Genomic DNA, 16,030 nt, shown 5'->3' with positions numbered 1-16,030 from the left:
GTGCTCTTTGTCAGATTAGGTCTGCTGATCCTTCCAAAGGGTAGAACCTAAAGAATATTCTGTGGGTGAGGGGGAAGATATAAGTCGTTAAGTGTCAAACAAAGTATAGAAAGAAGCGGATATGCATGGATCAATCAGTAAATAATAGGTGTATTGTCAATCTGGTTGTAACAGGCAGAAAATAAAACTTTGGTAATGACGGCCCTTATATATCTTCCTTAATCATAGTCATCATAGTCTTGGGCTATGACCGCTATTTTGTCCATTCTACTCGTCATAGTCTCGGGCTCGGGCGGCTATGATCGTATTTCTTGGCATCATATCAATACCACCGTATTGCTGTGATCGTTTCGGCACAGCGCGGTGCTGCGGCACAGCAGAATCCGTTGGCTGTCAATGTCCGTGTTCTTGGACACTCCTGGCCTTGTACCTGAAATAGGTAAATCCATAACTTTATCTTATTGGCAGGCAGAGAGCCCTCTTTACTTGTCGTCTTATGTATTTGCGTATTATAACTTAATCCACGGGTTTCCCTGCCGTAAGTAAGCTTGTTCTGGTTTCTTGTAGAGCTTAGCTATATTATCATGTTGAGATGTACGAAGAATCGTAACGTGGTATCTTTTACGTCCGGGGTCATTCGATCATTCCAGCCGGATGAGGCTTGCCCTGTTTCCATACGATATTTACCGTGGCTCTTCTCTCCGCACCACTGCGAATGGTGTCCTTTGTCACCCGTGGATATTTACCAATAAGCTCAAACGGGTAAAGTACAATGTCGGGTTAGGGACTAATGTTTAGTCCTTGATTCAATCCTTAATGCTGCCGTTACGCTGTAACTAGAGGTGTGCCACACAAATAGGCAGCGTCAAACGTGACCATTGAAGACTAGGTATTGATCGTTCGATATTTCGAATCCAGGCTATTGCACTAATCCCACATCAGCGGGATCCAAAGGATTTGTGGCTTTGAGATCAGCATGTCAGAATCGAAATAATAAGAAAATATATCCTCCAGCTTTTTCACAATCCGCGGGAAGAGCATAATTGTGCACAGGATGCGTTTCCCGCAAAACTAACCGAAGCTTTCGTCATCTCGGACCGGCACATTTGGTGGAGCTTGTTATACGAGGTGGTATCACGATTGGCGCACTTGTGGCTTGAACATCATTACACAATTGGCCTCCTGGCCCTTTTGATTGCTCCCAAGTGACTGTGGCTTTCGGCTCACTGACGGGTAACTCCGCAATAGCCTTTAAAGGATAAAAGCTTACCAGGTGGCACACAGTAAGTAGTTGATTAGGGAGTGGAAAGAGTGGCGCGGATATTAGGGGTTATGTCAGGGTATAGGCCGAATCCTCAAACTGCAGAAGATTTTCAGGAAGCCGATCAGGTTCCGCGTTTTTCCCTGCTGCGTTCCATTATTGACGCACTAGCTCCTGGATTCAATCACCCGAGGAAGTTTCCCAACACAGGCGAACCCAGTGCAACATTGTTTTGGACAACTGATCGCAACGTGTATCTCGGGGCAAATGCGGAAGAGAAAACATATGAAAGACAATATGTTCTGCATTACCTGTAAGGTACCTCGCCTTTTAGTACTAACCTTAGTAATGATCCGGGACCTGGAGGAGGTACATCAACATCTCGATTATTATTCGGACCCTAAAATCAGTTATCCTGGCTATCCAGTTAACTGACTTATTTCGGGTTGACTCACGTAAGGCGGCCAGCCTAATCATTATCAAGACTGGCGATATCCCCCACGCTTCTCACGGGAAAGGCAACGCACCAAGGAGCAGTTAGGGTACATCGTGACTAGCACGTGTCTGCAACGGAAACTGACATATCGCTGCTTCGACGGGATCGTGGAGCCACCGGAAATAGCACGCATTTACTAATCGGGAAACTCGGACATGGTGTGGTCTGGTATTCAGGTGCGAGTCGGACTATGAGCTGTTGAGGGACTTACTGCGAAGCACCGGGAGAGCAAAGCTTTCTACAATCACAGTTCAGTATACCACCTGAAATCTTGCTCATTCTTGGTCGAGACAAAGGTTAGAGACCGTAGCAGAGAGTGCGGGGCTTGTTGCAAGCATTTAGTAAACGGGTATTATGTGACAGTATATCCTGAATAGAACGTAGGTAGAAAATAGTTTAATGGTAGAGTATGACTACTGTTACAGTGGTGATAGAGACAGGCTGGATGGCTTCTAATCATCTTGGTGAAACCCATTCTGGGACACCCCCTAATTTTGTTCACATTATCTCGTAGCCTTCAGGTCCATTAACCCTGTCCAGTCACTAGGGGTTTCTATCCCGTGAGAAGCAACGCTCCTCTATTATATTGGCGTTCATGTTATGGCCATAGGTATACTGAACTGTTGCAGAAGCAACATCCGGGTTCTCGAATATTTGTTCTAATTTCGCAGGGCTGCAAATCAGAACGGGAACGGGCGAAAGTAGTATGGCAAATATCACTGATCCACAAAGAGGTGTTCGGCGGTTTTTGGTGCTATTCCTTGCCTATATTTCATCCTGTTAATGCATACATGAAAGTTTTGCGCGACACGTGGATCGACCAACTCTCCGAGAATGGCTCGAAAGATCACGGCCTGTAGACAATCACAGCTGTAATATATCTGATAAGGGATTCGGCGATTTTTAATCTTCACAGCTGCGACGATCGCCTACAGCCGTCCGCATCACCGACCTACTGCGCGAATCTCGGAAGGAACAGCGTGCGATAGCTTGCGTAAAACCCAAAGCATGGAGACCATGATGGCCTGAATGTTTTCCCTAGTCGGTATATTGCCGAAGGTTATTCGGGTGGAATTTCATCCAATCGAGTTATTCCAGTCCCTTAATTCTGCAGTTACCAGATACATGCTGATGGATGGTAACTGATGCAAGATAATCTTGTTGAGAAATGTCCGAACCCGACTCTTCCAGCCTGTCGTGCGTTGTTTCTAGAACGTCGTTGATGTGTGGGCAGGGATACCTCGAGATTAACCTTAATATTCATGTCCATCCTGACATCGACCTGCTGACGTGCTGATGTATTTCGCTGTAAGGCATAACACGTTGCTCCACATGTTATGAGCGACTTCCATCAAGATCCTTGATTATACAAACACCACCAACGAAGCCATGGTTGCCTCTCACCCAGAACCTATTGCCGTCGTTGGCAGCGGTTGCCGCTTCCCCGGAAGCTCGAGCTCCCCTTCAAGGTTATGGGACCTCCTGGAGAAGCCGAGGGATGTATCGACAGAGATCCCAGACGAGAGATTTGAACTGAAGGGATATTATCATCCTACGGGATCTCACCATGGTACAACGAACGTGCAAAGGGCGTATATGCTCAACGAAGACTTTCGCGTGTTCGACGCGGCGTTCTTCAACATCAGCCCTAATGAGGCGGATTCTATTGGTATTTCTCCCCACATCAAGATGTTTATTCCCAGGCCGGCACAGGACAGAGTGTGCTATATACGAGAAGTGGATGAAACAGCCATTAACTTTTGTGTTACAGATCCACAGCAGCGACTGCTGATGGAAGTAGTATATGACGCACTCGAAGCGGGAGGTCACCCGATGGAGAGTCTTCGCGGGACTGACACCGCCGTGTTTGTCGGTACTATGTCGGTTGACTACAACGACATTGTTATGCGAGATGTCGAAACGACACCAACCTACTTTGCCACTGGTACTTCTCGAGCCATTCTCTCCAACCGGATCTCATATTTCTTCGATTGGCACGGCCCGTCCATGACCATCGACACTGCCTGCTCCTCAAGTATGGTTGCGTTACATCAGTGTGTCCAGTCATTGCGGTCAGGCGAGTCCCGCGTGGCTATTGCAGGTGGTACCGAGCTGCTCCTGGGACCAGGTTTGTCTCCCCACGGCCTGCTTATGGACTGTCCATCGTGGCTGATCAGTTGTAGAACAATTCGTGGGCGAAAGTAAAATGAACCTTCTCTCTCCAACAGGTCGGTCGAGGATGTGGGATGCCGATGCCAATGGATACGCAAGAGGCGATGGTATCGCCGCTCTCGTGTTGAAGAAGCTGAGCGACGCTATCGCTGACGGAGACCACATCGAGTGTGTGATTCGCGAAACAGGTGTTAACCAGGACGGAAAGTCTACTGGGCTGACGGTCCCAAGTTCAGAAGCGCAAGCTGCTTTGATTACACGCACATACGCCAGAGCAGGTTTGGACATTTCGGATCTTCGAGATCGGCCACAGTACTTCGAAGCCCACGGTACTGGTACTAAGGTCGGTGATCCGCGGGAGGCCGCAGCTATTAAAGAATCCTTCCATGGCCCTGCCCTGAACGGTGATCCTCTCTATGTTGGCTCCATCAAGACAATCATCGGCCACACTGAGGGTACTGCTGGACTGGCGGGTGTACTCAAGGCTTCTCTGGCTATTCAACGGGGTGTAATTCCTCCGAATATGCTGCTCAATCGGTTGAACCCTGACGTCCAGCAATATTATGATCATCTGCGAGTTCCCACGACTGCGACGCCATGGCCGACACTGCCGGAGGGAGTCCCGCGTAGAGCGAGTGTCAACAGTTTTGGTATGTCTCATGCTCAGCTTTGCTCTTACTGTGTTCTCTTCTGTAGGCTGACATATAACCTTCCTGGCTAGGCTTTGGAGGAACCAATGGACATGCAATTATAGAGAGTTACGAGCCGTCGACAAAGGCAATCACGGCTGGTGTTGTTGCCAGTCCGGCCATACCTTTCACGCCATTCACTTTCTCTGCGGCCACGGATGAGACACTGGTTGCAGTCTTGCAGAGCTATTCGGACTTTCTGAGGGCGAATGACACTGTCAATCTCTGTGACTTGGCCTGGACACTCCAGTCACGGAAATCTGCACTGGCGGTCAGGACTGCAATTTCCGCACTCACTGTGGAAGCGCTGCTTTCGAAGATCGAGAAGAAGCTCGAACAGTTCAAGAATTCAGGAAACACCATCGGCTTTCGTTCAACACCTGTCAAACCCCGTGTTCTCGGGGTCTTCACCGGCCAAGGTGCGCAATGGGCCAGCATGGGCGCGCATCTCATTAGGTCATCAGCAGCTGTCCGTGCAAAGATTGATGAGCTGGACGACTCCTTGGCTACTTTGCCCAAACCTGATCGCCCTTCGTGGAAGATTGCCGATCAGCTTTGCGCAGCCAAAAACGTCTCTCGTCTTGGCGAGGCAGCTCTGTCGCAGCCTCTTTGCACTGCAATGCAGATTGTTCTGGTCGACTTGCTGAGGAGTGCAGGCATTACCTTCCAGGCTGTCGTGGGCCATTCCTCTGGTGAAATTGCAGCTGCATACGCGGCAGGCTTCATCTCCGCCCAGGACGCTGTTCGTATTGCCTACTACAGGGGCGTGCATGCGAAACACGCGCGCGGACCAAAGGGTCAAAAGGGGGCCATGCTCGCTGTCGGGACATCGTTGGAAGACGCTCAGGATCTCCTCGACCTGCCAGTTTTCAAAGGACGGGTCAAGATCGCTGCCCACAACTCCAGTGCCAGCGTAACCTTATCCGGGGATGCGGACGGTATTGCCCACGCCAAACGAGTTTTCGACGAAGAGAAGAAATTTGCACGTATCCTTTTGGTCGATACAGCTTACCACTCGCATCATATGATTCCATGCAGCGATCCCTACGTCGATTCGCTGCGGGTTTGTGGGGTCCAAATTATGGCGCACCGAGACACGTCTTGCACATGGTACTCTAGTGTCAAGCCCGGTGAGCCAATGGAGGCCGTTCCTGAGCTTTGTGATGTCTACTGGAGAGACAACATGGTTAGCGCCGTGTTGTTCGCTGAAGCTGTTAAGGGTGCTGCGACGGCAGAGCGCGAGCTAAGTCTGGCAGTCGAAGTTGGTCCACATCCAGCGCTGAAGGGTCCCGCCTCGCAGAATCTCTCCGAGGCGGATGTAACGCTACCCTATACGGGAGTATTGAGTCGAGGAAACAACGACGTTGAGGCCCTTTCAGATGCGTTGGGCTTCCTCTGGACTCATCTGGGGCCTGGTGCTGTGAATTTCCTAGGATATCAGAACCATGTCGCCTCCGGTTGTCCAGCTCCTCAGCTCGTCGTTGGCCTTCCCTCATATCAATGGAATCATAAACGAGTCCACTGGCATGAGTCTCGCAAAGCCAAGAAAATGCGTCTCAGGGGCGCTGCATTCCATGCGCTCCTGGGTGTCCCGTCTCCAAACAACACCGAGCAAAACCTTAGCTGGACTAATTTCCTCAAGTCTAATGAGATCCACTGGCTGGATGGACATCAGCTCCAAGGTCAGACTGTCTTCCCTGCAGCCGGATACGTAGCGATGGCCCTGGAAGCATGCATGAAGGTCGCTGGCGGTCGGAGCGTGAAGCTTCTTGAAGTCCAAGACCTTACCATTGGCAAGGCAATTACCTTTGATGACGGGGCAAACTTTGCTGTCGAGACACTAGTCACACTAACCAGCATAACCCCTGCGGGGCCAGACGTAAAGGTGCAGACGGCCGACTTTGCTGTCCATTCATGCCCTAACACGGGAGCCATGAACCTAGATTTGGTGTCTAGCGGAAAGGTCAAAATCGTCTATGGCGTGGCGTCCTTCTCAACTCTGTCTTCCTCCCCACTAAACCAAGCGGCAATGGCAGCGATCGACAGTGATCGCTTTTACAAATCACTCCTTGAGCTGGGCTATGGCTACAATGGCCCCTTCCGGACCTTGAACTCGACCAAGAGAAAGCTAAACCAGGCATCCGCTGTATTATCGACCTACGGCTACAAGGACGACGAAGTTCCGCTAGTTGTTCACCCAACCATGCTCGACGTCGCCTTCCAAGCGTCCTTCCTCGCTCAGTCAGCTCCGGGTGACGACCAGCTCTGGTCTCTGCACGTTCCCACTTCCATCAAGTGCATTCGAGTGAACCCAGAGCTCTGCACGTCGCTTCCGATATCGGCGACACAACTGCCCCTATCGGCTGTGTTGCATGAACCGGAGCCAGACTCCATCTCCGTGCGCAGCAGCATCGACGTGTTCAACGAAGACGGGCGGGAGACACTCCTCCAGGTGGAAGGCCTAGTACTGAAGCCTTTCTCACCTGCTACTGCTGCAGATGACCGCCCCATGTTTTCCACTACACGTTATGGCATCGCCTCGCCAGATGGAGCCTCTGCAGTTGAAAATGGGAGGAAACCCTCCCAGGAAGAAACCAAGATTGCTACTATTTGTGAGAGGGTAGCATATTACTACATGCGAAAACTGTATTCCGAAATAACTGACGAGGAATGGGAGGCTGCCGATCAGCATTATTGGTCTTTCAGAGACGTAATCAGGCAACTATTACTGACCGTTGAAATGGATAGGCACCCGGTAGTGAAAAAGGACTGGACCGCCGATGGCGATGACCTAATCAAATCGCTGGTGAACAGGTATGCAGTAGTAAGACCTCACTTCTAAAGACGAACATACTAACGTTCGCCTCCTAGATACTCTGAGGTTATCGATGTCCAGCTTGTTGCTACTATCGGACAACAGATACCTACCGTAGTACGAAGTCAGTCCAGAGTCCAGGATAGTCTGCTCGACTGGGTATACAGTAGCGGTCTTGGATTCGCTCAATGCAACGCCTGGCTAGCACACATTATGCAGCAAATTACCCATCGTTACCCTCACGTAAATGTTCTTGAAATAGGTCAGTATGAGCCTTTCCATGTCGTTGTCCGCTGAAAGGTTTAGCTGAACAAGATCTCCCGAGTAGGTGCTCGTGGTGGCCATGCCACTCGAACGGTTCTGCAGGCAGTTGGGGAGGCGTTTGGCTCCTTCACATTTACTGACGCCTCAGAAGAGCGTGTTCGGAAGGCTCCAGACCTTCTCAAGGCGTACAGCCGGAAGACGGCATTCAAGATTCTCGACCCCGAGCAAGGACCGGCGTCACAGGGATTTGAGGAAGGCTCGTATGACGTCGTTGTAGCATCCGACCCCATGAAGTCCGTTGTACCACGCCATGAGCTGCTGCAGAACGCCCGTCGTCTGCTCAAGCCGGGAGGTCACCTCTTACTGGCTACGATAAATACCGAAAGCTCACTTCGACTGCAAACCATCATGGGAGTCCTACCGGAATATTGGACTGGAACCGATAGCTGGAAATCCAGCTCGTCGGGGGCAGCACAGTGGCACAGTGCCTTGCGCAAAGCTGGGTTCTCTGGTATTGATACCATGACGCCGCAAGTGATCGGACCAACGTGGCCGTTCTGTGTCATTGCTGCCCAGGCTGTTGATGACCGGATCACTTTCCTTCGCACACCACTTTCGGCTGCCTCACCAATCCACCTGGAGGAGCTGGTCATCCTCGGAAACGGAACATTGAAGACATGTCGTATGTCCGAAGAAATTGCACAACTAATTGGGCCACATTGTAGCAAGATCACTACGCTTGAAGGCTTACCTACAGATGACGATGAGATCACCCCGATGTCTACCTTCATCAACCTTGTAGATCTTGACGACCCCATTTTCAAAGATCTGACAGAAGCAAGAATGGAGGGCCTTAAGTGTCTATTCGAGCTGGCAAGTAATGTTCTCTGGGTCACGCAAGGGGCTAGAGCAGACGAGCCCTACCACAACGCCAGTATCGGCTTTGGCCGTACTATCTCCTTTGAAATGTCCCACCTGTCTTTGCAGTTCCTTGACTTGGATTATGCGGACTATAGCAGTGCCTCCCGCCATATTGCCGAATCTGTTCTTCGGCTCGCTGCTATGGACGAATGGGAGGCCAAAGGGACTCTGGATGGGTTGCTATGGTCCAAGGAGCTCGAGTTGTATGTGGAGAACGGGCAAATCACAATTCCTCGCATTGTTCCTGTCGACGACCAGAATGCTCGCATTAACTCACTCCGTCGTCCGGTAACCAAGATCGTGGACCCTCAAAGACGTACTGTCTGCATTTCTCAGGCTGCCGAGAAGGTACTCGCCTTACGGGAAGAACCAGTCCCAGAAACCGTGGGTGCAGACGAGGTCTCGGTTCGAATCACTCACTCCATGGTATCTGCTATCAATATTGGTCCCGAGTGCTTCTTGTTCCCCAGCATCGGGAAGCATCAGGGTTCGGGCGAAAGACTCATCTTACTGTCTCAGAACAACGCCTCCAAAGCCGTCACCTCTATGAGCATCCCCCTGCCTACAGGCGTTCCCACCGACCAAGAGGCCAAGTTCCTCACTGCCACTGCGATTGAACTTCTGGCGCGTGCTTTATTCTCAAGGATTCCTGCATCTGGCCATCTATTAGTTCACGAGCCTGGCCAAGACGGCTTGTTTAGCTCAGTCATTACCCGGGAGGCTAGTAGAAGAGATATTTGCGTCACATTTAGCACTACGACAAGGCTTAGCGCAATGGACCCGTCCTGGATCGAACTGGACCCTTGGACTTCTGCACACGTAGTGGAGAAACTCCTTCCAGCTGGCCTCACGCACTTCCTTGACCTGTCCACTGACGATAAAGGAATTGATCCTAGCCTCACTGTCCGAGAATTTCTACCTGCCGAATGTAGGGAGATCAATGTCGCAGACCTCTTCCGTCATCAGTCTCAGGTATTGGCAGCTGATCACACTGCTATCTTTACCACATTCCGTGATGCAGTCACTCGTGTCGAGAAATTGGTACTTCCCAAGCAGCCGATCAGTACTACCGTTCTCGCTGGCGAGATTGCTGACTCCGGTGTAACCATATCTCCGCTGAGTGTTGTTGATTGGACGGTGGAAAGTAGCCTAGCAGTCCATGTGCAACCCATTAACGGCAAGCAACTATTCTCCAGGAATAAAGCGTACCTGCTGGTAGGTCTGTCTGGAGAGCTAGGACGCTCGGTCTGCGAATGGATGGCGCGAAACGGAGCGGGATATGTCTGCTTGACTAGCCGCCGACCCCAATCGGACGAAGAGTGGGAGGCTGCGATGAAGAGACTCGGCACGATCGTAAGATTCTTCGCAATGGATATCACGAAGAAACAGGACCTCCAGAATGTTGTGGACGAAATCAAGAGAACCTGTCCACCCATTGCCGGGGTCGCTAACGGAGCTGCCGTGTTCCATGATGCAGCATTCTCCGAAATGTCATTTGAGATGATGGAGAAAGTTTTGAAACCCAAGATTGACGGAACCCGGTACCTGGACGAAGTCTTCGGCGACACCAAATTGGACTTTTTCATCGTCTTTTCATCCTTGACTGCAGCCATCGGAAATAGTGGACAATGCAACTACACAGCTGGAAACGCCTACATGACCGGTCTTGTGTGTCAGCGGAGAAAGCGCGGCCTAGCTGGTACCTCTCTCGATATCGGCCGTGTGGCAGGAATCGGATACGTGGAACGTGCAGGCGATGTTGTTCGGGAGCAGTTGATTAGGTTCGGCTTTGTCGCTATTTCTGAAACTGACTTGCATCAGCTCTTCGCCGAGGCGGTCCTGGCAGGCTACCCTGACTCCGATGCCAACCCCATTGTCACGACTGGTTGCAGGATGGCAAGTGAAAATGACGAAGTTCGTGTTCCGTGGTTCAGTGACGCTCGTCTATCCCACAAAGTTGTTCTCGAGGCACGCGGTGAAGACTCCAAGGCCAACGGCAAGAGGAGCTCTCGTCCTGTTCGTGAGCAGCTAGCTGAGGTCACAACGAAAGACGAGGCATTAGAGGTTATCAAAGGTAAGATGGGATAAACAAATCTTGCCAAGAGAATATCCAGCCAGCTAAACGTAACTAGATTGCTTCGCGGCCAAGTTGGCAATGATCTCGCGACTTGCCGAGGGACAGACGGTTGACCACAACACACCCCTTGTTGAGCTGGGCATCGACTCCTTGGTTGCCGTCGAGGTGCGAGGCTGGTTCTTGAAGGAACTGAAAACGGATATGCCGGTACTGAAGGTGCTCGGGGGTGGCTCCGTCGCGGTATTGTGTCAAGAGACCCTGGACAAGCTTCCTGAAAGCCTTCTCGCCAACCTGGGGGCAGAAAAGAAGACTGTAAAGCCCAAGATACCAGAGCTCAAAGCCGCCACCAGAAAGGTTGAGCCTGCGCCTGCCGCTATCCAACAGGTAGATCCATCTCCCAGCGGCAGCTCCCAGGGATCCTCGGCAGTAGCATCATCGGGGAGCCAGACTCCGACAGATACTCCCGCTACTCCCCTCTCAAAAGTCCCATCGGACGTTGATCTGGCAATGAAAGCAGCTCAGATTCCAAAGCCACAGAATGCTGAGACAAAATACGTTAAAAGTGAGGTCATTTCGTTTCCACAGTCGCGGTTCTGGTTCTTGAGGCTCTTGATTGAGGATCAGACGACGTTCAACGTCGCCTTCTACTGCAAGGTTACGGGGAATCTGCGAATTGGTGATCTTGAGCGCGCTGTACGTCTTGTCAGCAATAGGCACGAGGCGCTGAGAACTTGTTTCGTGGCAGACGATAATGAGGCAGATGTAGCGTACCAAAAAATCCTGCCCTCGTCCTCGGTTCGGCTGGAGCGAAAGAGAATCAAACAGGTTGAGGAAGTTGCAGTGGAATACGCCGCCATGAAGAGCGTTCCGTTCGACCTAGAAAGTGGAAAGTTGATGCGTATGATCCTGCTTACCGTTTCTCCTACCGAGCATTATCTCCTCTTCAACTACCATCATATCCTAATGGATGGTGTGAGCTTCCAGAACTTTTTGGTCGACCTTGAGAAGGCTTACAACCGGCAGCCGCTCGGGACTTCCCCATCCCAGCTACCCGAAGTCTCTCGTCGTCAACGCGCTACTCTCGAGAACGGCGGAATGGACAGCGCCATTGCATACTGGCGGAGTGAGTTCCCAAATGGGGAGCACTCTGTTTTGCCTCTGCTTCCAATGGCCCAAGTCAGCTCTCGTGCCCCAATGAAGTCCTTCCAAGTACACCAAGTGCAATGTGATATCGAGCCTCAGTTGATGGCGCGGATCAGGGAAAAGTCCAAGGCCCACCATTCAACAACTTTCCACTTCTATCTTGCAGTTTTCAAGGCAATGCTTCTGCGCTTTGCAGACACCGAAGATTTGACCATCGGCATAGCCGACGCTAATCGACATGATGAAGATGTCGTGGGAACCGTTGGCCTTATGCTCAACCTCCTCCCTCTCCGTTTCAAGCGTGACCTCAGTCAGCAATTTGGTGATGCCATTGCTGAGGCAAGAAGCAAGACATACGAGGCCCTCGCAAACTCCCGGGTACCGTTTGACGTCCTCCTTAAGGAGCTCAACATCCCGCGATCTTCATCATACAGTCCATTCTTCCAGGCCTTCTTCGACTACCGGCAGGGCGCACACTGGAAGCAACCCTTCGGCAGTGTTGAGTTTGAGTTCTTAGAGTTGTCCCCAGGACGTACTGCCTATGATATGACGCTCGACATTACCGACACCACAGATAGCGCTCGTATCCTTTTTCGAACTCAAGCTGGGCTTTATGACGTGACGGCTGCGCAACTGCTGCTCAATACCTACGTGCATCTACTGGAGGTATTTTCTAGTGACACATCCGTGCAGTTACAGGTTGCTCCACTGTTCAGCCAACAGGACCTGGACCGCGCCCTCAAGGTGGGACAAGGTGAGATTCTCCCTCCCACTCTCTATAGTTAATAATGAAAGTTATGCCATATTGACAAAGCTTTTTAGGACCCGATCTCAAATCATCTTGGATCGGTGGAACTTTGACCCATCGCATTGATCAGATCGCAGCAGAGAAAACCAATAACGTTGCTCTTAAGGACGGCCACGGTAATGTCCTCACTTACGCGGCTATGACAGACCGTATTCAGGCGATTGCAGAGTCATTGCAGCAAGTTGGTGTTGTCCAAGGCTCGCGTGTTCTCGTCTTCGAAGATGCCACCGCGGACTGGCCTTGCTCAATGTTAGCAATCATGCGTCTGGGAGCTGTTTATATCCCACTCGATCTGCGAAACCCTCTCTCCCGGTTAGCAGATGTGGCCACGAGTTGCCAACCTGTAGCCATACTCGTTGACGACACTACAGTCTGTAATGCGCCGCAGGTCAATCTCTTTGGTGCTAAGCTTGTCAATCTCTCCAATGTTGGTTCAAAGCCTTCAGCTCCCGTGGTCAACCATGCCCATCCTGACTCCGTCGCGGCAATCCTGTACACCAGTGGCTCCACCGGTAAGCCGAAGGGTATTGTTGTCAAGCACTCCGGCCTTCGGAACGAAATAGAAGGATACACCACTCAGTGGGATCTAAAGGATGAGCGAGTCCTCCAGCAGAGCGCGTTTACCTTCAACCACTCCTCGGACCAGATGTACACCGGGCTAGTCAACGGAGGTTCCGTATACATTGTACCTTGGAACAAACGTGGTGATCCTTTTGAGATTACAAAAATCATTCAGGAGGAGGGCATCACGTACACCAAGGCGACACCAGCAGAGTACATGCTTTGGCTAGATTACGGTCACGATAACCTCAATCAAGCCTCGAACTGGCGTTTTGCATTTGGCGGCGGCGAGTCACTCACACCTACTCTTATGCAAAGTCTTGCGACTCTAGACCTTCCGGCCTTGCGCTTCTTCAACTCTTACGGCCCGACAGAAATCTCCATTTCGTCAACCAAGATGGAGGTTGCCTACAGCAATCCATTCCCCGAGGGCCAGCGTATCCCATGCGGATATTCTCTCCCCAATTATGTGGCGTATATCCTAGACGAGGACCGTAGACCCGTCCCCATTGGCATGCCAGGCGAACTTTGGATCGGCGGTGCCGGCGTTTCCTTAGGTTACTTGGATAACGAGGAGCTCACTGACCAACATTTTATGCACAACCCTTATGCAACCCCCGAGTACGTCTCCCAGGGATGGACAAGAATGTATCGCACAGGGGACATTGCCCATCTTCGGGAGGACGGAGCGATGGTCTTCCATCACCGCGTGGCAGGGGATACACAGGTTAAAATTCGAGGCCTACGCATCGAGCTCGGTGATATCGAGAGCAACATCATCAAAGCCTCCAATGGCGCCCTGAAGGAAGCAATCGTCACCCTACGTGACGGTGACCCACCTCTATTGGTGGCACATGTTGTTTTCGCATTGCAGCATGGCATTGCTGATACTGCTGCTTTCCTTCAAAATTTGTTAAAGAACCTCCAGGTGCCACAGTATATGGTCCCCGTTGTAGCGATTCCACTCGAACGCATGCCGTTGAGCAATCACAGCAAGGTAGATCGGAATGCCCTCAAGGCTCATCCACTCCCTCAGCTCGAGAATACGAAGCCGAACGGGGATGGGGACCCTACTGAGAATCTCTCGGAGACGATGACACAACTTCGCCGTGTATGGGAGGAAGTTCTGAACTGCAAGGAATTTGGTTTTACCATCAACTCCTCTACGAGCTTCTTTACCATAGGCGGCAACTCCCTGCTGGCTGTACGGCTTCAGTCGCGTATTCGCCAGGTTTTCAACGTCACAGTCCGACTAGTTGAAATTCTGGGCCATAGTACACTCGCCGAGATGGGTCGCAAGATTGAAGAGAGCGCCAGCATCGGCTTGATCAATTGGGATGAGGAAACAGCCCTACCTGAGATGACCGTCCCACGGCCCATTGACAACACTTTACCAATCAAAGCTACCAACAAAGTTGTGCTTATTACTGGCGCAGGCGGGTTCCTCGGCAAACATATCGTCGAGGACCTGGTTGCATCTCCGGGGATCTGCAAAATCCACTGCATCGGCCTCCGCGAGAAGACAGCAGGAACTCCGCGTCAACTTGCCGTCTCGTCCCCCAAGATCGTCACCTATGCTGGCGATCTATCCGAGCCATGGCTTGGGCTCGGCGAAGACAAGTTCGCGGAATTAGCTAACGAGGTAGACTCAATCCTTCACATGGCAGCCGTGCGCTCATTCTGGGACAATTATCATCTTCTCCGTCCAAGCAACGTGAATCCAACAAAGCAGCTAAGTAGAATGGCCGCTGTACGCCGCATCCCGATCAAGTACGTCTCAACGGCCGGTGTGTTGCCACCTAATGAAAGTGAGGGTGGAGGCAGTCGAGCAGTGCGGTCAGTTTCACGATTCCTGCCTGCTTCTGACGGCTCGAACGGATACGCTGCGAGTCGCTGGGCATCAGAGGTAGTTCTTGAGCGCGCTGCCTCGTCGCTTGGAGTACCGGTCTCCATCCACCGATTCGTGCCGTCCGAGAATCCGAGCCCAAAATCAATTGTGACTGCTGCGTTAGAACATATTGCCGGCTTCGTGGATAAAATGTCCATCATGCCGGATTGCAACGGGATCCAGGGTCACTTTGAGATGACGCCCGTTGAAACGGCGGCTGCCAAGCTTGCAACGTCGCTAATTGACGGACAGAGCAATGAAGGTGAAGCAGAGCCTCGTTTCTCTCACCACGAATGTGAGGTGCGGATCGAGGTTTCGGAAATGAAGGTGTTCCTTGAAGAGAGATATGGAGACAAGAGGCTTGGAACCATGCCGGCTTTGAAGTTTTTCGGTCGTATGAAGTCGCTTGGGCTCAGGTACTTTGTCACATCGCAGGTCCTTCGGATGGAGAGTGGAAGTGACGGTGGCGTGGTCCTAGAGTCGAGGAGGTAAAAGTTCGCATAGACTGTTATGATACGGTGGGACATTTGATGAGAAGTCCTATATTTGAGCAATATTTAGATTGTCTGTAAGCATAGCAATTTTTATTGACTTTTTTGAAGGTTCTATCTTCAGTATAAGACGCTTTATACTATAATATTTTAGTTAAGATAATATAACGTTTCAGAAAGCCTGTAGACGGACTGTATCATATACCAGAGCTATTTGTAATCTGACAGGCGTGGGATCCTGGGTAACGTCCTGCGGCAACAGGGTATTCGGGGGGGGACCTAGTTACCTAGAAACCGCTGGACTTTGGATCGACAGGCTGTTTCTGGAAAGGCTACAAATAATCGCCGACTAGAGTCTGAATGTCATGGAGTACGTAAACCAGATTCCAATTAAGGGCCATTCGGTGTACTTTCCTGACGCCCGACCAATGCCCACTGATTTGA

At 51.2% G+C, this 16,030-nt stretch overlaps 1 protein-coding gene across 1 annotated transcript; it reads left to right on the top strand.

Moving 5' to 3' along the window:
- Window positions 1-3,146: 3,146 nt before the first annotated feature.
- BJX67DRAFT_383970 (uncharacterized protein) lies at window positions 3,147-15,587 on the top strand (the record flags this gene model as incomplete). Its single annotated transcript, XM_071033575.1, has 8 exons — window positions 3,147-3,426; window positions 3,529-3,885; window positions 3,941-4,579; window positions 4,651-7,432; window positions 7,490-7,695; window positions 7,762-10,692; window positions 10,751-12,592; window positions 12,661-15,587. 8 exons carry the CDS (start codon window positions 3,147-3,149, stop codon window positions 15,585-15,587), a joined length of 11,964 nt encoding a protein of 3,987 aa, XP_070883289.1.
- Between the last annotated feature and the right edge of the window lie 443 nt (window positions 15,588-16,030).

This window comes from Aspergillus lucknowensis, assembly GCF_044049455.1.
Source record: "Aspergillus lucknowensis strain CBS 449.75 chromosome Unknown BJX67scaffold_42, whole genome shotgun sequence".
In the NCBI taxonomy this organism is placed as follows: Eukaryota; Fungi; Ascomycota; class Eurotiomycetes; order Eurotiales; family Aspergillaceae; genus Aspergillus; species Aspergillus lucknowensis.
Note: the sequence above shows the minus strand (reverse complement) of the source record. Positions and strands in the feature narration are given on the sequence as shown.